Below are 22,625 nucleotides of genomic sequence, written 5' to 3' on the forward strand. Positions count from 1 at the left end.
AAAAATACAAAAATCAGCCATGTGTGGTGGTGCACGCCTATAGTCCCACCTACTTGGGAGGCTGAGGCACGAGAATCACTTAAACCCAGGAGGCAGAAGTTGCAGTGAGCTGAGATTGCACCACTGCACTCCAGCCTGTGTGACAGAGTGAGACTCTGTCAAAAAAAAAAAAAAAAGAAAGAAAGAAAGAGAAAGAAAAAAAAATAGTAGTCCTAAAAGTTAATATTGTTTTTCAAAAAACTCTCTTTACTAAAGGCAACTTATACATTGCTTTGAAGAAAGTATGTGCTGGTTTATATATGTGGACTCAGTATAGGAAACTGCCTGTTTCACCATACCCTCATCAGCTCTGAGTCTTATTTTAAAATATTGACTTGAGTAGTGACTTGGTTTATTTTATATATACAAATTTACGTGTAAGTTAAGATTTAAAGAAATAGCCCTCAGCGATGGAAGCCAGTCAGTCTTTCATTCTCTCAGGATCATTTCCAATGATCTGTGGTGAAAAAATCCATGAACCCATACCTGGAGGAGGAAGAGTCTAGAATGTAAAAATGTAGCAGTGTTTTACAGTTGTACTTACTATTTATAAATTCAATGTTAGAATTAATTCAGTGAAATGAGAGAAGACAAATGTATTGAATGACAGTCACGTTTTTCCCATTCACATGTTTTTGGAGACCCTTTTTGGCACCCTTCCCTCAAAGCAACAGTACATGCCCACAACCTTTGGAGTATTATTCCCTCCCTCTTCATGTGTGAGTTTATCATAGTAGCTTTTCATTACTTTTAGTGTGTTGTGTTCAGTTTGTAAGAGCAGAAGGGAAGATTATGTTCTCTTTGTCTTACCTTCCCTTCCTCTGTGCCTCTGCCTTTCTGATGGAGCTATCTACTGGCAGAGCTTTGGGAACACAATGCCTTTAAACTTTAGGCAGCACAATTGAGATGGGACTGGGAAAGTCCCTCCTGAGGGGCGAGTGAGTATTGTGAAATTTTTGGAAAGGTTAAAAAAAAACATGGAAGAGTAGATGAGAAGGTTGGGATGTGTCTGGGGGAAAGGTGAGGGTAGAAACAATCTGATTCTTAAGGTTTAATGGAAAGTTCTTTGACTGGGTTATAAAATGCTATGGGGCTGTTTCTTTCCTAGGAATCTCTCCTTATTTTATAACCTGATATTTCATGATAACCTGACTTTCTATAAAATATAAATTAGGGCAAATGTATTCCTTGGTGCTATGGCTTAAATGTGTCCCCCACAGTTCATATGTTGGGATCTTAATTCCTAATGCAGCAGTATTGGGAAGTGGGCCTAATAAGAGGTGATTAGCTGATAATAATTAGTATTGTTATTTCAGGAGTGAGTTATTGTGAGGGGGGAGATAACAAATTATCTCAAGAGTGGATACGTTATAAAAGTGAGTTTGGTCCCCTCTTGCTCTTTCTTGAGCACTCTCTAGCCCTTCCATCTTCCATCATGGGCTGTTGTAGCAAGAAGCCCCATTTGTCAGATGTCAGTACTTTGAAAGTGGACTTTCAAGCCTCCAGAACTGTGAGAAATAAATTTCTTGATAAATCACCGCCTTCATGGTATTTCTGTTACAGCAACACAAAACAGACCAAGGCACTTGTTCAAATCAAAAAGAAACATTGTTGTTCTAGGATATAATAAATGTAAAAACCAGTGCAAATTTATTTTGGTCTACATGTGAAGGGATGAGATAAGGAAGGTGGATGGTGTGGGACAGAAATTCAACTGTTAACTATTGTATAGATTCAAACTTGGACACCATTTACTCTTAGCAATTTATTCCCAGCCAGTTCAGAGTTTATAATGAAAAAACATTTTCCTGACATATTAAGTGGCTCACATATAACAAAAGGCCATTTATGAAGGAAGGAATTACTTTGGAAATTTATGCAAACTATTTAATCACCTAAATTATGAAAAAGTTCCAAAGTAATTTGGTTCCTGATTTTGTGATAGGAACATTTTTCTTGGTAATTGGTGTAGTGGCTTCATGTCAGGAGTCACTTCATTTTCCTTTTCAGAAGAAGAAAAGGGTTTAGGAATGATTAGTATTTGATTTATTTAGTGCCTCCCTATTCCGTGTAGAAGAGGACATCAGTATATGCCCTAGATTGGATGGGAAATGGAATTTTGGGCTGGAGAAGGGTGAGGTATAGTTTTTCTTGTGTTAAAACTCTGTTTGTTTGATTAATTAGAATGAATTGCCAAGGTATTTCTGGACACCATTAATTTATTATCTTCCTACAAGTCTGTAAGAGAAGAATTAGAGCCTAAAGATCTGTACAGAACTCACTATTTATAGATTTTACGGAAAAACAAAAAGGATTCCATAAATATGTTTGAAAACCGTAAGTTTAATCAGTTTCTACAGGACTTCTTAGAATCCTTGTGACAACATGAACTTGGAATTGGTAGAAGGGGTTATAGTTCTTTCTGTTTACTAATGTCCATAATTTATGTAGGGCTCTTTTAGACCATAGGTGTAGGGATGACCCCAGCCTGGTTTCACAAGGCAGGACTTCCAGTGAATTCTCTCACCAGTGTGTTCCTTGTTTGGAGTTCAGCACTGGGGGGCTGACTGGGTAGCAACGTGCATAGGAACAGACAGTCTCAGAACATGCACTTTGGGCAAAGAGCAGAGCCCCATTAGGTCAGGCTTGGATTTACCATGGTGGCTCCAGTAGAGGACTGAAGCTTTGGCATATCATGCTCAATGTTCCTTCCTCTCCATCACATATTTTTTTTATAAATTGAAAGTCTTTAATAAATGTGAATCACCAGTGGTGGGCATTTTGTCCAAGAATTGTCCTGAAGAGGAAGACAGTTTGGACCAGCTGCCCTGGGAAACTCTTCAGGCTACTTTACTCAAGTGCAGCCTTTAGTACATTAAGGCAGCCATGAGACAGGCTGGCACTGCCTTCACGACCTGCACTCGTACCCACTCTTAGCGGCTGACCTCTGACTCCTTTGAGAGAGTCTAGTAAGGGGGACATGTCCTCCTAGGAGCCCCCACCATCGGGCTCCTCCCTTTCTATGCCTTTGATTGCTTTAATAGTTTCCCTTTCTCTTGTGTTTGTATTGAAATATTTGGAAGAGAAAAATGTTTTCATTTTGTTCTTCATGATAAAGGAGCGCAGGGTTACATGAAACCAGGATATTTAGAAATGGTTGGTGATGACTCCTAACTTCTCTTAACTTTTTTCCCTGACCTGCAGTTGTTTATGCTCTGATAGTACCACAAATCCTTTTTCCCCACTAATCCTTCCCTCTCCCTCTCCCTCTCCCTCTCTCTTTCTCTTTACTTCTTCCCTTCTTTCTCTCTTTTTTTTTGAGATGGAGTTTCACTCTCATGGCCCAGGCTGGAGTGCAGTGGCATGATCTCAGCTCATTGCAACCTCCACCTCCCGGGTTCAAGCAATTCTCCTGCCTCATCCTCCTGAGTAGTTAGGATTACAGATGTCCCCCACCCTTTTTTATTTTTAGTACAGACAGGGTTTTACCGTGTTGGCCAGGCTGTTCTCAAACTCCTGACCTCAGGTTATCCACCCACCTTGGCCTCCCAAAGTGCTGTGATTACAGGTATGAGTCACCGCACTCGGCCCTCCTCCTAATTCATATAGTTCAGCAACATGTCCCTATAGGTCACTTCTAGTAGCCTTTGCTGTTTAAATAAGTTTAGGAGCATCTGCAAACTTAGAAAGTTCCCTCCCTGCCTTTGAGATAATTTATAAAAATATCAATTTTGATTCTGGCAGAATCCCGCATGTAGGCCCTTTATCCCAATTAATGTTTTTCAAACATTAGAGTGCATGACATTGTGATAGATCATTAGCCATCTCTGCTACTTTATATATTTTCTCTATCATTATCCTTACGCATGCAAATAAACTTAACACCGTATTTCCATTCATTCTAAGATGCACATGAGTTTCACATTTTAACTTTTTATTTGAAATTGGGCATATCTTACAATTGAACGGCATCTTAGAGTTAATGAAATGTGAAACTAGAATAAATGCTTAGAGGACAAACAGTGCAATTGGAATTATCCATAAGTGTATGTTAAAAATAACCTGAAAAGAGTTTGTATTTAAAAGTATTTTCAGAGTTTCGATTATGGTGACTACAATTTTTGTTTCCCATTCTTCTGAATTCAGTTGCTTCTTCCAGGAGGACACCTGATACAGCAATTACTTCAATGAAGTGATATCAGTAATGACATTGTCTTTGTTTATGTGAAAAACATTTTTCTTTTAACTTTACTCTTGCATGACAGTGCAGCTGGTCATAGACTCCAAAGTTGAACTCCATAATTACTTTTCATAATTTGAACATGATTCCTGGATGCTGTTTTCATGCCTTGCCAGCTGCTCCCTGGCCAGTTGTTGTTACCTGGTGGATAAACTGTATTTGATTCTGTACTTTTAAGATATTTTTCATATTCTATAGTGTTACAGTGTGTTACAATGTGACTTAGGTTTTTAAAAATTAAAATTATAAATAAATTCCCTTGTAGTACCTTCAGGTTTTCTTTAAACACCTGTATCTTTCAAGTTCACTCTAACAGTTATCTTTAAAGAAAACTTGAAGGTACTACCGGGAGTTTCCATGGAGGCCACACGGTTTCCCCTGTGAGTATCCTCTATATCAGTATGACACTTTTTCTTACCATTGGTAATTGGATATTCATAGATATTTTAAACCGAGGTCCGTACTTTATTCATATCGTCTTGTCTTTTTAACCCCATTTTCTTTCTGTTCCGGGATCACTGCATCCAGGACACCATGTTCCATTTAGCCTTCATGTCTTTTTAGGCTCCACTTGATTGTACCAGTTTCTCAGCCTTTCTTTATTTTTGATGATTTTGACAGTTTTGAGCAGGGTACTGGTCAGATATTTTGTACCATATGTCTCCCTTGGGATTTGTTGGATGTTTTTATCCAGGTTAGAATGGGGTAATGTGTTTTGGCATAGAAAGACGTCAGAGTATTTTGTTATCATGTCATATCCAGGGTGCATAGCATCAATATGACTTGTCATTGTTGTGAGCCTTAATCAATTGGCCTAAAATGGTATTCGTCAGGTCCCTCCACTGTAAAGTTACTCTTTTTTCCCTATTTATATACTGTACTCTTTGGAAGGAACTCACTATGCACAGCCCACGTTAGTGATTGGGGAGTAATGTTTCACCTCCATGAAGGGAAAGTGTCTACATAAATTGAAATTCTTCATAGTGGATTTGCCTCCTTCACCCCATTTATTTATTTAATCCTTTATTTATGTCAGTGTGAACTCAGGACTATTTATTTTATACTTTGGATTATAATCAAGGTTGACCTTATTTTATTGCTTAAATTGTTCTAGTTTTTACCGGTAAGTTCTTGTTAAATTTGCTGCATTATCCCTCTGGTCTAACAGCATTGGTGCTATTTTATTTTTTCACTCACTTTCCTTCTTTCTGGCTCTACAGTATGTTCCAGGTTCATCTGGTATATTTCCCGTCCAACACCTAGAGCCAGCCATTTCTCCAGAACTCCTGGTTCCTTGTATTGGCGAACGATTAGAAAGCAAGGTTTGGGTGCTAGGTGGGTTCATTGCCACTGGGCTGTCATCATTTCTAGGCTTTTTAGACTGACAGAGCAAAGAGTTCTATGTGTATATAATAGCTCATATATACACAAATATCTATGAATGTTTCTGTATGTGACCATATGTATCTTTATTAAGTTAAACATGAATTCATGCTTATGTCTCCAACTCTCACTCTAAAGTGAGAAAACTGATTTCAGCACATGCCATCCATTTACTTAACTGTTCAGTTCCAATATACATGTACATTAGTTTCAGAATTGGTAACTCATAACTCTGTGAGGAACAATTCCATCAACTAGAGTGCAGTGCTTATATACAGTTCCTTGCAGAGTCCTCTCAGTTTCGGTTACATAGGCCAGCACATTTCTCTCCCAGTCATGCCAGTAAGGTTGTTTTATACTTTTGTAATGCATTTAAATCCTTTTGTTACATTTTGTGTTCCATCCTGTATCACCAAATCTCCTAAATATTTGTTTTGTATTCTGCATTCGTTTTGGGTTACTCTTTGTATTATAAAGTTCTCTGAGTTTTGACAAATGCTTAGTGTCTCGTATTCACCATTACAATATGATACAGAATTCTCTGCCCTAAAAGGACTCTGTGATCCATTTATCTATTCCTAACTCCTACCCCTGTCAACCACTGATAAATTTACAGTCTCTGAAGTTGTACCTTTTGTTGAATGTCTTTTTATTGGAATGATACAGTATATAGCCTTTTCAGCCTGGCTTCTTTCACTTAGCAATATATATATTTAAGAGTCACCTGTATCTTTGATGGCTTAAGAGCTCATTTCATTTTGTACTTGAATAATAATCCATTGTGTGAGTGTGCCACGGGGTTGCATTCACCTATTATAGGACATCTTGATTGCATCCAGTTTTTGCGATTATGCATTAGGCCGCCATAAACATTCACGTGCAGGTTTTCTGTAGATACATGTTTTTGAATCATTGGGTAAATATCTAGGAATATACTTGTTGTATGGTATGGTAGCACTAGGTTTAGTTTTGTAAGAAACTGCCAAATTGTCTTCCAAAGTGGCCGTACCATTTTGCATTCTTACCAGCAATGAATGAGCATTCCTGTTGTTCCACATTCTCCCAGCAACTGGTAATGTGAAGTTTTTGGATTTTAGTCTTTCTGATAGGTGTATGGTGGTATTGCATTGTTTTAATTTGCATATACATCATAACATGATATGAAGCATCTTTTCATGTGTTTGTTATCTATACGTCTTCTTTGGTGAGTTGTCTGTTTGTAGCCTTTAGCCATTTTTCAGTCAGGATGTTTGTTTTTGTATTGCTAGGGTTCTTTCCTATATTTTGGATATAAGTTCTTTATCAGAGATGTATTTTGTAAAATTTTCTTCTAGTCTGTAGTTTTTCTTTTCACTCTTATAACAGTATCTTCCATAGAGCAGTTTTTAATTTTGAAAAGGTCCAACTTACTAATACTTACTAATTTTTTCTTTGCCTGGATCATCGTGTCTTTGCTGTTGTATCAAAAACCATAATCACCAAACCCAAAGTCACATATATTTAATCCTGTATTTTCTTCTAGTATTAGAGTGTTGTATTTTACAAGTAGGCTTATGATTCATTTTGATTTAATTTCTGTGATAAGCGTAAGATCTATGTTTAGTTTTTTTAGATATTTACCTTGCTTCTTGTCTACTGAGCTTCTTGGATCTATGATTTGTGTCTCTCAGTGGTGCTGGGAAGTTATCAGCATTATTATTTCAACTATTCTTTCTGCTTTGCTCTCCCTTCTGGCGATTCAACTATACATGTGTTATACCTTTCAAAATTGTCCCACAATTTTTGGATAATCTGTTTTTTTTTCCTTTTTGCAATTCAGTTTTGGAAGTTTCTGTTGACATATCCAGCTCACTGATTCCTTGTTTGGCTGTGTCCAGGCTCCTCATGAGGCCATCTAATACATAGTTTCTTTTTTCTTTTGAAACTTTAAAATGCTTAAATTTCATTTAGCTTGCATTTTTGATGACGTGTTCAAATTGCATAGACTCATTCTTTATTTCTGTTACACTGTTTTTGATTTCTAGTATTTCCTTGCAATTCTTTGAGTTTCTATCTTTCTGCTATTACCCAACCACTTTTGAATGTTGTTTATTTTTTCTTTAACACCTTTAACATATTTATCACATTACTTTAGATTTCTTGTCTAATAATTTCAACATCTGTGTCATATCTAAATTGTGTTCTGAGGTTTGCTTTGTCTCTTTAGACTGTTTTTTCTTTTCATTGCCTTGTAATTTTTTTGTCATAAACCAGAGATGTTCATGACATTATGCATTTAGGTAAGTACCTTTTTAGTGTGGGAAATTCATGTGACCAGTAGTAGTTGGGCTTTATTTGATGCTTGCAATAGCTTTAACTGCCAGAGTCTTCAGGTTCTTCTAGTGTTCTTGTTTTTGTCTTCCCTCTTGACGTCTGTCTTCCTTAATTAAGTACTCTTTCTCAGAGAATCTACAGCTCATTGGACTGTAATTCACAGTAGTTATACTGGACCCCTGTTGGTGTGGTGGTAAATGTGGATAAGAGGAAGAAGTGTTCTGCAATCCTGTTACATTGTAGTGTTTTAGCAGGCCTGTGTGTCTGGGCTGTGACCTTCACAAGTGTTTCTCCAGTGGTATGGTAGTCGTATAGCTTTTTCCGCCTTAGGTAAGACAGGCCACAGGGTGCTGGAGTGGGACAAATGCCATTTCCCTCACAGGGATAAGGCTCTGATAAACCCTGGAGAGTAGGATTTTGTTGAGGAGAAGGCTCCGGGTGACCTGTTTTCCAGTGGTTACTTCTCCCTTTCTCTTGCTGGAGCCACAAGATCTTCCTTGGGTATTTACCATGAGAACTTGGTGAAGTTTCTAGAGATAAAACCCATGAAATTGCAGAGGCCTCAACAAGACTGTGGCTCTCTGGGGGTTTCTTACTCTCACTCATTGCTGGTTGACACTCAGCTACCAGAGATTCACTGAAATTATCATCTAAGCATTACTGCAAGTTCATAGCTCCAGTGGCTTCTGCTTTGAGTGAGCAGATCTTGGCTGTGCTCGGAATTCCATGTCTCTCCAGATTTCAGTGTGGCACTTACTCTGCAGCGTCAGTCCCTCCTGAGTCCAAGAAATGTCATTGATTTTTCAGTTCATTCATTTTTTTTCTGTTGTAAGTATAAGAGTGATTAATTCTAAGCTATTTATATGCCAGAGCTAAAAATGATGGAGCTTTGATTAGTCTTTGATTTATATTTATATTTTTGAGGAACCTGTACTTCCTTAATCTGAGGATAAATTGACCAGTTCTGGAAATTTCTCAGCCATCATTTCTTTAAGCTTTCTTTTAAACTATTTTATATACATATTGAATCTTTTCGTTGTGCTCTTCAAGTCTTTCAAGCATTCACATTTTCCGTCTCTCTATATTTCTGAGCTACATTGTAGGTCATTTTATTGCATCTGTCTTACAAATTTTTTCTGTTCTTTCTAACTCACTGTTTAACCCACCCACTGAGCTTTTATTTCAGTTACTAAATTTTTCATTTTTCAAAGCTGTTACTTTTGTTTTCTTTCAAATCTGTGTTTTTATCTCTAGAATATCTTATTCTTTTACTATGTTTGTGATTTCTTTAATGCATTTAATCACGTTGAACATACTTACTCAGTATTATCCCTCTGATATTTCTCTTGTCTGTGTTTTTGGTGGCTTACTCCTCCTGACTTGGTTTTCTCTCTTTCACTCAGAAAATTTTTTACTTTGTGTGTTTTGTATTTTTGATCAGGAAGGTATCATTGTTGTGTTTTCTGTGCAACGATTTTTTGTTATTCCTTGCTTCTTTTTTGTGGTTTGCTAATTTGTTTGTTCTCATTGTGGTTTGTCCGGTGCCTCAAGTTTCACTGGCCTGGAACAACTTTTATGCTAATTCCATTGCTTGTAGAGTTCCCAGGCATTATGGATTGGTTACATGTGAATTCTCCATCAGAAAGAAGGCCCATATATTTTCAGAAAATAGAGTATACCCTGGCTCTCCACCTTCAGCCCAGATTGAGACAGACTAACTTGCTTCTTTTTTGGCCAGTGGTCTCTTCAAGATTCCTGTGCCATTCTGGTGGATGTGGGTCAGGGGTTTGGTTCAGCCCTCCACCTATGAGAGAATCTTTTCCATAGTCCCACTTAGCCATCATTTAAGCTCCCTGTGAATAAGACTGGCCACTGGTCCCACACTCCTGCACTCTGCTACAGTGTCAGCTCACATACTTACAAGGTTCTTTTCAGTTTCCTCTTGGATTTTTGTTGTTATTGGTGTTTTTGAGGATTTCTTATGCTTTCTTGTGAGCTGAAATCAGCATTTCAGAAGACATTTGTTTGATTTTCTCTAGAGTTTCCAGGCGTTTGTAGCAGGATGGCATTCACAGTATAGAGTCTCCTGTTTTGCTAGAACCAGAAGCAGGTCCCCCATGTATTATCCAGGCATACTTATTAACTAGTTTCTCGTGTTGTAGTCTCCATTTCAGCTCTAGCTGTGCTTCTTGTTTCACTTCCATTTCCAACCTCTTCTGTAATTGATGTAATCTCTTTGTGTGTTTGCTCTGCAAACACCGTAATTGATTATCTCATGCCCTGCCTTCATGCCAGTAACTCAATTTTTAGCTGTGTCTGTTTTGTTCCTTTCTGTTTCTAATTTAACTATGTAATAATTTGTTTTGGTTCTCAGTTTATTCATTTGGCTCTGCAGTGTTCCTCTTTTTCTGTTATTTTATTAGCTCATCTTTGAAATCATGCTTAATTTGATCCAAGACTTATATAGTCTAATATAAAGAACTCATGAGAAGCATGCCTTTCTTGTTTGGGCTTTTTTCCAGGCTACTTTATATATTAGTTGTGTGTGTCTGCTTGCCTTTCTTCCTTGTGCTTATTTTAAAATTTTTATTTATGTATATATTTATTTAATCATTCATTCACTCATGCGCATACCTCCTTCATGTAGCTGTCGTTCCAATTTGCTTTTATTTGGCTGATGCCTCATTCATATTTTCTGTGATGTAATAGGGATATGTTATTTTATGTCATACTTTCCTGATTCGTGGCCTGATATATTTTTGTCTTTGTTTATTAAACCAATTAACTTATATTATTTGTAGAAGTATTAGAGGCATCAAATAACAACAACAACAATGAAAAACAAACAAGAAAAATAAATGACTGCTTCTAAATCCTGCTTCTAACTTCCATTCATGCGTCTTATCTCTGCCCTCTTTATTGGCCTTTCAAACCCACTTTGCACCAGTTCCATACCAAGGGCTCTGTTGGGGTCTCCTTATCTCTAACTCAGTTCTTTAGAGGACCCCAATTGTGATGAGATTTGTTGCATCTAGCTCTCTGACAATTCATTGGAAAAGCCTGATTACAGAAATTTTGTAACAAGTCATTTGTGGGAGTCTGGCTGTGCGTGTGGGTGTTTGCTCTTAGTCCAGTGAGATACAACTTGTAAACAGTCAAGGAAATTCCTGAAAATTGATTCAGTTGGGATGATGGCTTAAACATAAAGAGAGGTTTATCCTTTCTGTTCAAGGATAGTTTAGGAGAGGCTTGATTCCTGCTCCACTCAGTATGCCAGAAAGCCAGCGTCTCTTTCCCACTTTCTCCTCTACTCCACAATTCTCCTTTCACCTCCCGTTGTCAGCTCTGCTAATTCAAGATCAGTTCTTTCTCTGTTAGGTTCCGCTCTCATTATCCACCTTCCAGGCTTCATTCCCAAAAGTTAGGTCCTTTGAGGGAGATGGGGCCCTTCCTTATAGAAAGAAAGGAAGCCTTTCAGTTACAGTGAAAAGTGCACGCTTGAACTCTTCCTCCCTCCCTAAGAAGGCTGGGTAGCTCTGGGGATAGGAGTCCACCCAGCATGAACCAAATGAACATCAGCTTGGGTGGGGCTCACCTCCTAAGCTCTCTTATTCCTACACACATAGGCAGCTGAACAGCTTCATGGTGCACCTTGCTCTCTTCAATCTACCATTGGGCAGTGGATTTCACAGGGGGAACAAAAGTTGGTGGTGTTGCCTAGATAGAGGTCCTAAGCTCAGGAGACCCACTTGCCTCTGTTCACCTGGAATTTATTCTTCCTAAAGGACTCAGGCTGATCAGCCAGTTTTCCATCTTGTCATCCTGGGTCTTTCCTGGGATTATGTCTTAAGGAATTACATGCTGACCTGTTGGGAGGAAAAAATATATATAAATATATACATATTATACTGTGGTCTAATTTTTAAAATCCCTCAGGCCTTATACTTTACATTGTTCCTGAAATCAGCGTTCTAGAACTGTGCAAGATTAACTTTGGTAGTTAAAAGTACAGTCAAAGAGTTCGGAATCACTCTATTAGGGGAGTTCTAGAGGCAAAAGTTTTTCCAAGGATTGCAGTCTACCTCAGTGGCTCTTTGGAGCAATGTCTCCAGTCTCAGGGTCTTCGGGGTGCTGTGTTTTAAAGCATAATGCATTTCCTCTATTTGTCAGTGTTTAATGGTAATGTCAGAAATAAGCATATATCTGTAAACAGTTCAGCTGTGATTAAGGAGCTCCAGAATCCTAGAAATAGTGAGGTTGCTTAGCTTAACCCTCTGCCAAGATGGCTAGCTGGTTGATGAGGCCAGGATACAAGGCTTGAAGGGAGTTAGGTTGCATACACTTTTTGAAAAGATTCTCATCTGTACGTTCATGCATCGTAGAATAACCATGAACCCACTGGGAATATTAAATGATGACCTCTAGACACTTAATTCCTAAGCCTTAATTTCAGTGGGAACCAAACCAACCAGGTTTCAAAGATGAGCTAATAAAGTAACAGAATAAAAGGAACATTGCAGAGCTAAATGAATAAACTGAGAACCAAAACAAATTATTACATAGTTAAATTAGAAACAGAAAAACAACTGGTAATTATGTGCCACCTCTAAAAATAGGCAGCCACAGATAGTGAGGAGATATTGCCAGTTTGAGCCAATTATCTTAGCCTTTTCAGTACCTTTCTATCAAAGGAACTTTTTTTAGAAATTGAACAGTGGAGAACTTTGCTATGTTTTAGGCACATTTCTTCATGCTACCTATTCAGTCCTTGCAACATGCTGGAGAGAGAGCAGTTGACAACCGTCACCCTTGTTTTCACAAATAAGGGAACTGAGTCTCAGAAAAGTTCAGTGACCACCCCAAGCCCACATGGCTAGTGAATACCAGAGCCCAGAGCCTGTATTATCTGTACGTTTTACATTGTGTCTCCAACACACAGACCCTGAGCAATCCCAAAATGTGAGCAGAGGTGGAGCCAGGTTCTGCATCCTGAGAAGGCCGGGCACCGTGGTACGAGGACCAGGATGTCCTAGAAATGCCAAGCTCCCCATCAGCAGCTCTCAAACATCCAGGCTTCAGGACTCTTTTGTTCTCCTTGAGGTTATTGAGGATCCTCTAAGTTTTGTTTACATGATTGTGTCTATCAGTATTTACCACATTGGAGATGAAAGCTAAGAAGCATTTTAAAGTTCATTAATTCACTTAATATTCTATGGCCATTCCATAAATAGCATAATGTTAACACAGATAGCATTTTATGGAAAATAACCACATTTTCCCCCAAGAAATCAGTGGGAAGGGTGGAATTGCTTTTTATTTTTGCAAATCTCCTTAATGCCTCAAGTAATAGAAGACATCTGGACTCTCTGACTGGGTTCTGCATTCAGTCTGCTGTGGTTCCTATGTCCTGTAGCCTCTGCAAAGTTCTGTGGAAGACTCAAGGGGAATGGGGAGTGAAAGAGGGAAATAATGCCTAACCCTTATGAGAAAAGATTGGATTCGCTGGTCCTCTGAAAGCATCTTGGAAACCTAGGGGTTCCCAGACCATACTTTGAAACTTGTCTTGTACAATTACCAAAGGGAATTATTTTCCATGATCATAATCATAGTGTTTGCTGTTACAACAAGGTTGTAAACAGGTTAGGGGGTTGGATCTCAGTTTCTGTACTTAGCTGTGTGACCTAGGGCCAACAGCTTGTTTGTTTCATAAATGATATATTTATGCATTCCCCTTCTCTGATTATAAAGGTAATACATGCTCATGGCAAAGCATTCAAACAGAAGAGACATATAAAATTAAATTTGGGGGGTCTCCCATAATCTCCATTGTTAAATGAGAAAAATAATAGTACTTACTTTGCTGGATTATTGTCATGAAGCCAAAATGAGTTGTTGGCCTGTGCATGTGACATTTAGAAATTCAAACTCTATTTAAGGATTAGCTTTGTTATTTTCGGGTATCATTTATTGATATCCTCTTGGTAAAGTGCTTGTTCATCTTTTGCTCATTTTTCTATTGGATTGCCTTCCCTTTTCTCATTGATTTTTAGGAGTTTATTTCTTATTCTGGTTATGAGTCTTTTGTCAGACCCACTATCTTGCTGACTCAGGGAAAACCTCAGTTTGTTATGTTGTAAAACTAAGAGAAAAATGATTGGTGTAAAGATTAAATTAAATAAAAGAAATCACCTTTGTTAAAAACTTTAGAGTGCAATACAAATATGAATTTATACTATCTAGCTGTTTTCTCTGCAAACAAGAATTTAGAAATGGAGGTTAGATCTATTGTTATGTGTTTGCTTTTTTTTTTTTTTTTTTTAGCATCTATACAAAGGCAAAAACAAAATTTGATAGGAGCTCAGTAAAATCACGTTGAATGTTGTCACTCAATAATCCACAAAAGAATAATTGCTGCAGAAATGCAAGATAGCACATTACGCATTACCACGGCAGTTGTACTCCAAACCAGATACACGATTACTCAGAGAGATTGATTTTAAAAAGCACAATCACTTAAATCAAAGCATGTTCTCAACTGAAGTGCTCAGATTGAAAAAGAGTGGAGTTAGGCACGCTGACTTGAGGGTGCCTTGCCACACTGGCCTTCTGGGACTCTGTGGTGGGCTGGGGACCTTCCTCCTCCTGCGTTTGTCCCAGAGGGAGAAGGGAGTTAGGTTTTGCAGGAGAGCGTGTGTGTGAGTAGCCACGTGGTGACAGCCACTGGCACTGAGTGACATTGCACAGATTGCAGCGTGCTCCTCCTCTTCCCACCTCCTATAGCAGTCAGGGCAGCTGTTTTCATCCCTACTTCGCAGGAGAGAATACTGAAATGCACAGAAGCCAGTTGCCTGCTGAGTTGGGAGCCTTCAGGTTCTTTTGCTTGTGTGGACTCTGTTCCTCCATGCCTCCTGCCCAGTGGGGCAGGGCAGGAATAGGAGGGGGCAGCCTGAGGATCTGAAATTGCTGAAACCCACTTTAACAGTGCAATGGTCTGAATGTTTGTGTCCTCTGCTGAATGCATATGTTGAGATCTGAATCCCCAAGGTGATGGTATTAGGAGGTGATTAGTCCATGAGGGTGCAGTCATCATGGATGGCGTCCTTATATAAGAGGCCCCAGAGACCTCCCTCACCCCTTCTACCATGGAGGAGCCAGTGAGAATGTGGCTGCCTATAAACCTGGAAGCCAGCCCTCATGAGACACCAGGGTTCAACCATAGGGGCAGGTTAATCTTGGACTTCCAGCCTCCAGAACTGTAAGAAACAAACTTCTATTGTTTATAAGTTACCCAGTGTATGATATCTTGTTATAAGCATCCATGCAAACTAAAACACAGAGTCTGTGCTATTTAACTGCAGGCCCCCAGGTTCCCGTGGATGCTATTCTTCGGGAGACTAAACCTGTGTATTTATTCACAGGCCTCTGGGCCAGGGTTGGCTGTTTCTGTCCCCTCTCTTGCAGGAATCCCCTTGTTTGACCAGGAGGGCCTGCAACTTGGGAGGGAGTGACTGTTGTAGGCAGCTTTGCCTGCTGATTCATGGTTTCAGGCTCAAGTGCTGCATGGCAGGCTGGGGGCCAGTGGAGGGTATTTGGGTGAAAGACAAGGAAACTTCCCTCCTGGGGTGAGGAACTGGATTTCATCCCTAGGTAAATTCTGGGCAGTGGGAGTGGATCCCCTGCATATCTGCCCTGAACATCCTTCTTTTGGGGGCCAGAGGGCCATGTGGGAACTATAATCCCATCTGGGGACTTCCTTCATCAGAGGTGTGGCCACCATCCTCAGGTCTCCCAGTTCACCTGTCGCCTGCATGGCCAAGTGCAAACCCTGAGGCAAGGAAGTTGAGTTCAGGGCTGAAGTCCTGCCCCAGTTCCTCTGTGCAGAAGCCTTTCAGGAGCTCAGCTTTACTGCAGCAGGGTGGGGATGGCTTGACAGGGATTGAGGAAGGAGAGGGCTGTGGGGAGAGGGGAGGGGAGAGATGGACTCTGAACATACTTTTGGAGCAGCCCTGGGGAAGGGAGGGCTTTTCTTGCCAGCTGGTCAAGATCTTGCAGGAGAAAACATGGCACCTGCAGACCTATCACTGCCAGAGTTCCACAGGACCCCTTTGAGAAGGGGGGAAGGAGTCAGTCAGGAGCCATTTTGCAAATGAGGAGACCAAGGCCTGCAGCCACTGCCTCTCATCTGTGGTCACAGGCGTGGGGGCCTGGAGACAGTAACACCTGCATAGAGCCTTGGCAAGCAGGGCTGGTGGTGGGGACCAAGGGACAAAGGCTCAGGGCTGGAGTGCACATGGTGGGTGGGAGGGGATCCACATACTGTGGTATTGTAGGATCACAGGTTGTTAAATCAGAGGCCCGGCCCCAGGACGCCACCCTTGTCACTCTGGTTGAAGTCCATGTTCCTGTCTTCCTTTTAGTAGGGACCCTGTTCCCTCCCTTCGTGACCTTTGTTACCATTTGTTGTTATAGGTTGTTATAGTGTATCGTTATTGTGTTGTATAATCCTACCTCATCCCCACCACCCCAGCACACACACACAATTTTTATTCTAGGAGCTCAGGAGCAATATTAATTTCCACTGCACACATCAGGCAAGCATAATGCTGGGGACGGGAAGTGTTCCATAAATATTTGTTGAATGAATGAATGAATGAATGAAAACTTGGCTGGACGATGGCTTGTGGCAAGGGCTTGTGTACTTCACTAAGGATTTTTGAGTTGATCCTTTGGACAATGCAATTGAAGGAGAGTGATCTGATCATATTGGTGGTCAGAAAGCCCGGTCTGAAGATGAGTAGAGGATGCCTGTGTGTGTGTACACTTGTGTGTGCATAGGGGCAGCAGGCTGCACAGTGGGGATGGGAAGGACGTGAGGGACCTTGTCACTGCAGACAGAGAGCCAGGAGACTCAGCCCATGTGTGACCTGGGCAGGTGCCAGGAGGGAGGGAGATTGTTCTGGGAGCATGGTTCCTCATGCCCTCCTCTCTCCCTCTGCAGTCTTTGTCGGGGGCTCCCCTAACGGGCATCCCTGCATGCTCAGGTGGTGGCAGCTGCTGCTTGTTGATTACAGTTTGAAAAGCCGTACTTGGTCCCAAGCTGCCACACACTGTAGAAATTCGGTGTCCCTCTAATGGGCTTTCTGTTAGAAGGTTGGAAAGAAGAAAGCCTTTTAATTAGATTGGTAGTAATTGAGCTCCCAAACCACAGAAGCCTTTCTCTCAGCAGATGAAGACACAAACGCAATTAAAAGAAGGAAAGGCACCTAAATGGAACCTTTGCTAATTTTAAGTCCATTAAAAACAACAACTCCTTAATAAGTTGAGGCAACAGATACACGTTCTGAAGAGTTTAACAGTGCTTCCCAATAATACCGGAGATTGAGCTGGAGAGTGCTCCAGCAGCTTAAATGGATGGCTCCATGGGGTATCATTTGCTCAGTGCAGAGTATAGAGACGTGTTAGCTCTACAACTGCTCCCACTGAAAACTCCTGGCACATTTTATTTAGAAAATGGGATATATTTTTTCCTGTAACTGAATGAATGTTCAGCTTCCTGTGGACATTGCCCCTGGCCTGCGGTCCCCTGAGACATCATCCCATGTCCCTCACCAGGCAGCCCTGTCCTCTCTGTGGGGTTTGCCCTGCCTGGCCCATCTCACCCCAGAGGTGCCCAGCATGTGAGCGGCTGGGCTGAAGCACTGATGCATCAAAGTGTCCCTGCCAACTTCGGACATGCTCAGCACATTTTTATTTTAATGAGAGGCAGCACTCCTTTTCATTTGCATCTCTGCCCACTGACACGTCCCAGCAGATGCCACGTTCTTTCTGCCTCTGGAGCTTCTTTTTGGAAACTGCCTATTGGTGAACCAGGCCAAGTAGTTTCTGTTGTGGGAGCTTGAGGTTTCAGCTTCTGGGCACATCTTCACAGGGGCCTTAATTAATACTTTCCCTGGAGAGGATGTCAATTGCTAAATTCACAGAGGCCTTTAGGTTGGCATTGATTATTTCATACTGAATCACAGCATTTTCAGTGTAACTGTTGTACAAGATTCACTCATTTGCCTCCTTTCACGTTGTTTTATGCTGAGCCATATTGGGCTTGGTCAGCCATATGAAAACACTAGTTGCAACCCATTTGGAAAGGCCAGTCTTGACGGGTCTCTTCTTTAGACGTCCTGTGCTGGAGCAAAGCCACAGCTGGCACCCTATCCAAGCTCCTTGATTAGCACAGAGACTTAGCTGGAGTCAGACCTCAGGGAGGTGTTTTGGAAACTCTGGAGTCAGAAAAATCCAAGTTTGAATGGCTGCTTTGTAAAGTCACCTCATTTTTCTCACCTTTAGTTTACTCACCTGGGTAGGCTTTACCTTCAGGTGTATTTCAAGAGCCTGACGTGCCTCCTAGGAGATAGAGGATGAGAGAAAAGACATCCCAGATCTTCGGGGACAAGGCAGAGTCACAGACCACGGGGCACCATCTGAACAGGGTGCTGCAGCTCCACGCAGGGCCGTGGCCCCTTTGCTGGGGGAGGGAGGCATAACATATTTGTATTTGTTTAAAACTGTATGTATTTTGGAAATAAACCTGACTTTTAAAAATTGGATTTTCACCTATTTTTATGTTTTTTTTTTTAAGCGTATGCATCATTTACAAACACAAAGATCAATAGCTAAATCGTTAGCAGGCATCATTTCTGGATGGTAGGTTGCAGAGTTTTAATTTTCTTCTTTATACTTTGCATCTCTTGTAAGTGCTCTATAATAAATGTGTCTTACTTTGGAATAAATAGAAAAGCTTAACTCTGGGGAAATGCCGCTTGCATATATTGGAAGTACTTGGCGCATTCTAATTTCCACACACAACAAGGATCCCAACAGTCAGATCCCCATGTGAATAACTGTCTCTTTCTTCTTTTGTAAACCATATCATATTTATGCTGCTGCTTTTTTTTTTTTTTTAAGGATGAGAAGAACCAAGTTTTAACCACCAACATTTGGCTACAAATGGTAAGTTAAGAGAGGGACAATCTTACCCATAGGCCTGCAAGATCTTGCTCCCAAGATGCTTGTCCTGATACCTGAGATGCTTGCTTCTGAGCGGTTTAGGAAAAAAAAAAGCCATGGCTGTCACCCCACCTGCCAACAATGAATGTTGGGTGTATGACAGTACAGTCTGCAGTGCTCAGTGCACGGACAAGCTCAACACATACCCCAGGGTGATGCAGGGACACTTCAGAAGCACTTCAGGCAAGACAAGTAAGAAGATACAGGGGTGGCCGGGCGCGGTGGCTCTTGCCTTTAATCCCAGAACTTTGGGGGGCCCAGGTGGGTGGATCATGAGGTCAGGAGATCGAGACCATCCTGGCCAACATGGTAAAACCCTGTCTCTAATAAAATTACAAAAATTAGCTGGGTGTGGTGGTATGTACGTGTAGTCCCAGCTACTCAGGAGGCTGAGGCAGGAGAAATGCTTGAATCCAGGAGGCGGAGGTTGCAGTGAACCGAGACCGTGCTACTGCAACTGCACTCCAGCCTGATGAGAGAGCAAGATTCCATCTCAAAAAAAAAGATACAGGAGCATGTAGATGTCTACAATCTATACCATAGCCAGTCCCCAGGACTTGAGCTCTGGCCCTGCCCTCTGTAGCCTCCAGAACTGCGTGTTTGAACCAGGTGGAGTGTTCCTAAACCAGAGGCCCTTGTACTTTGTGTTCTTATGATGCTTGCAAGAATTTTGAAATGCTACATATCCATGGATTTTTAACTTGATATCTGCAATACTAACCTAAATTTAATTAATTGCAAGTGATGCCTCTTATATCCAATTGTAAATATTGACACTGAAAAATAAAACGGTCAGTCTCTATTTTAAATGGAATCAAAATGTCTTAATAATTTGGCACCCATATCATTCAAACACCATATGAACAAGCCTTTTTTTAAACTGTCAGATTTTATCATAGTCCCTTTTTCTCTTCGTACCTGCATTTCTATTCTACTTTCCACATGGAATTTTATCCTAATGTAATGTAATTTTATATTTGAAAGTCTTTTATTTTTTTCCTCTGAGACAGAGTCTTGTTCTGTCATCCAGGCTGGAGTACAGTGGTGCAATCTAGGCTCGCTGCAACCTCTGCCTCCTGGGTTCAAGTGATTCTCCTGCCTCAGCCTCCCAAGTAGCTGGGATTACAGGCATGAGCTACCATGCCTGGCTAATTTTTGTATTTTTTAGTACAGATGGGGTTTCCTCATGTTGGCCAGGCTGGTCTCAAGCTCCTGATCTCAGGTGATCCACCCACCTTGAACTCCCAAAGTGCTGGGATTACAGGCGTGAGCCACCGTGCCTGGTGGAAAGTCTTTTATTAATCACTATGCCTTGGTTCTTTCAAATGTAAATATTTACATCAGAATTATTCCTTTACACCATAAGTTTTAAATTTTGTTTCTTTTGTATTGATTTGGGATTGCTATTATTATTGGTATTATAATGCATCAAGGTGGCATAAATTAAAATTTTTAAGTAATTATAAAACATAAATTTTTATTGGCAATTTATATCTCTACCAAAGATGTTTGTTTTAAATTAGTTCATGTATCCACAGATGACTTTTTATTACTTGAATGGGGAGAATGATAACAGTTTTCATATCAATTCTGTTGCTGTTTTTTAACTAGGTGTAGTAACATGAGCAGTTGGACATGAAAGGCATTTTGTTAAAGCAATGCTACTCAAGCTTTGAACTTCTTATAGATTATATGCCCAGAATAATGTAGTTTTCATCAAATGTATCAGCTGACAACTTGATTAGTTTCTCTTTCAATTTTGTTGAAAACAAAGACTTAAAAGAACTAAAACTCACCTGACCTTTGAAAGTATTTGCCATCCAATTTGTAAGGTAATTCACACAGACGCAAACACTGATGCTTGAATTGACCCTTCGTTTGGTTCTTGGGTTGGTGTCCCAAGATAGGAGTTGAGGTAAGATAAGAGAAATGTGCCTTCTTTGTAAAGTGGAATGGGAGAAGTAAAAATGGAGGCAAAGGATAGTCCTATGTGGTTATTGGGCAGGTGAGTTTTTCTGCGAATACATGTGGAGTTGACGGATAGAAAACAGATCTGCATCCAGTCTGGCTAACATGGTGAAACCCTGTCTCTACTAAAAATTCAAAAATTAGCTGGGCATGGTGGCCTGTGCCTGTAATCTCAGCTACTTAGGAGGCTGAGGCAAGGAGAATTGCTTGAACCCAGGAGGTGGAGGTTGCAGTTAACTGAGGTTGCGCGGCTGCATTCCAGCCTGTGCAACAGAGCAAGACTCCATCTCAGAAAAAAAGAAAACAGATCTGCTTAAAGCCATTGCTAGGTGCCCAAGGTGCACCCTTAGCTACATGTGAGACCCTTGCAGAACCTACACAGTAGTCAGGTGAGAGCCCTCTGGAGATTTCCCTGCAGGATTTAAAGCAGCATACTTCAGTGACCACATCCCTGCCCTCACCTATGCCATCTACTCTAACTTCCCTGTCCCATTTTGCCCAGGACACATGATCCGTGCTTTCCTGGAAGGCTCAGCCCTTCCTCCCATTTACAGGCTTGTCTCCTGGCTCTTGCTCAGAGCCCTTCATTTATGATTGTCCTTGCTGCCTCTAACATCATAAGAGCATCTGTGGGTCATTCTCACTCTTGTCTCTCCCACAGACTTTTCATTTGGTTAAATTGTTAACACCACGGATCCGTTGGCTCAGACCAAAAACCTCAGAGTCACCCTTAACTCCTGTCTCGCACACCTCACCTCTGATACATCAGCAAATCCTAGCAGCTTGACCTGCAAAACCGATCTAGTATCTAATTACTGGGCATCAACCATGATGCTTTCACCCTGGTCTACGTGGGCATCATCTCTCACTTCCATTATTAGAAGTCCCCATGCAACCATCCTGCTTCAGTGTTGCCTCTTCTGGTGGTGTTTGTCCTCAACATAGCAGCCAACATATACCTCCTTGAAACAGATTCCTCCAGGGGCTCCTGTCTCCCTGGGAGAAAGGAGGAGGAGGAGAAGGAAGTAAAAGGAGGAGAAAAAAGGAGGAGGGGGACAAAGGAGGAGGAGGAGGACAAAAGGAGGAGGAGGAGGAAGTAAAAGGAGGAGAAGGACGAAGTAAAAGGAGGAGAAGGACGAAGTAAAAGGAGGAGGAGGACAGGAGGAGATAAATGAGGAGGGGGACAAAGGAGGAGGAGGAAGACAAAAGGAGGAGCCGAAGTCCTTGAAAGTGGCCTTGGATTCAATTCCCTCCCTGCCTGGCTCCTCCTTCTTTTCCCATCCCCTCTGTCCTCTGCTTCCTGGCTGCCCTCTTGATGTTGGGTAACACATGTCACCTGAGCACGTGCCCACCTCAGGGCCTTTGCACTGGCTGCTCTCCCTGCCAGGAAAACTCTCCCTAAGAACCACTTGATTTCTCCTTCACTTCTCACTGGTCTCTTCCTAAAGGTCACCTCTTCATTGAGGTCTTTCCTGAGCTCTGATGTATGGTCCCAAACCTTCCCCTCCACCTCCAGCCCACTCTGTTCTCTTTATCCTGCTTCATTTTTATCCCAAAGGCTTCTCATCATCTAACTCGCTTTGTGTTCACTCATCTATCTGTTTGTTGGTTCTGAGTCTTC

General features: G+C 41.1%; 1 protein-coding gene across 3 annotated transcripts in view; it reads left to right on the forward strand.

Moving 5' to 3' along the window:
- CHRNA7 (cholinergic receptor nicotinic alpha 7 subunit) overlaps positions 1 to 22,625 on the forward strand; it is a 123,960-nt gene that overhangs the window by 40,904 nt on the left and 60,431 nt on the right. For 2 of the 3 annotated variants that reach the window (XM_012472493.2, XM_064376340.1), the window contains one exon: positions 18,935 to 18,979. The exons of the other annotated variant lie outside the window; for it this stretch is intronic. In XM_012472493.2, coding sequence (XP_012327916.1) covers positions 18,935 to 18,979 — 45 coding nt within the window. The remainder of the gene's footprint in view (positions 1 to 18,934; positions 18,980 to 22,625) is intronic. 3 annotated transcript variants of the gene reach the window in all.

This window comes from Aotus nancymaae, unplaced genomic scaffold, assembly GCF_030222135.1.
Source record: "Aotus nancymaae isolate 86718 unplaced genomic scaffold, 86718_ANA_hifiasm-v0.15.2.pri h1tg000014l, whole genome shotgun sequence".
Classification (NCBI taxonomy): Eukaryota; Metazoa; Chordata; class Mammalia; order Primates; family Aotidae; genus Aotus; species Aotus nancymaae.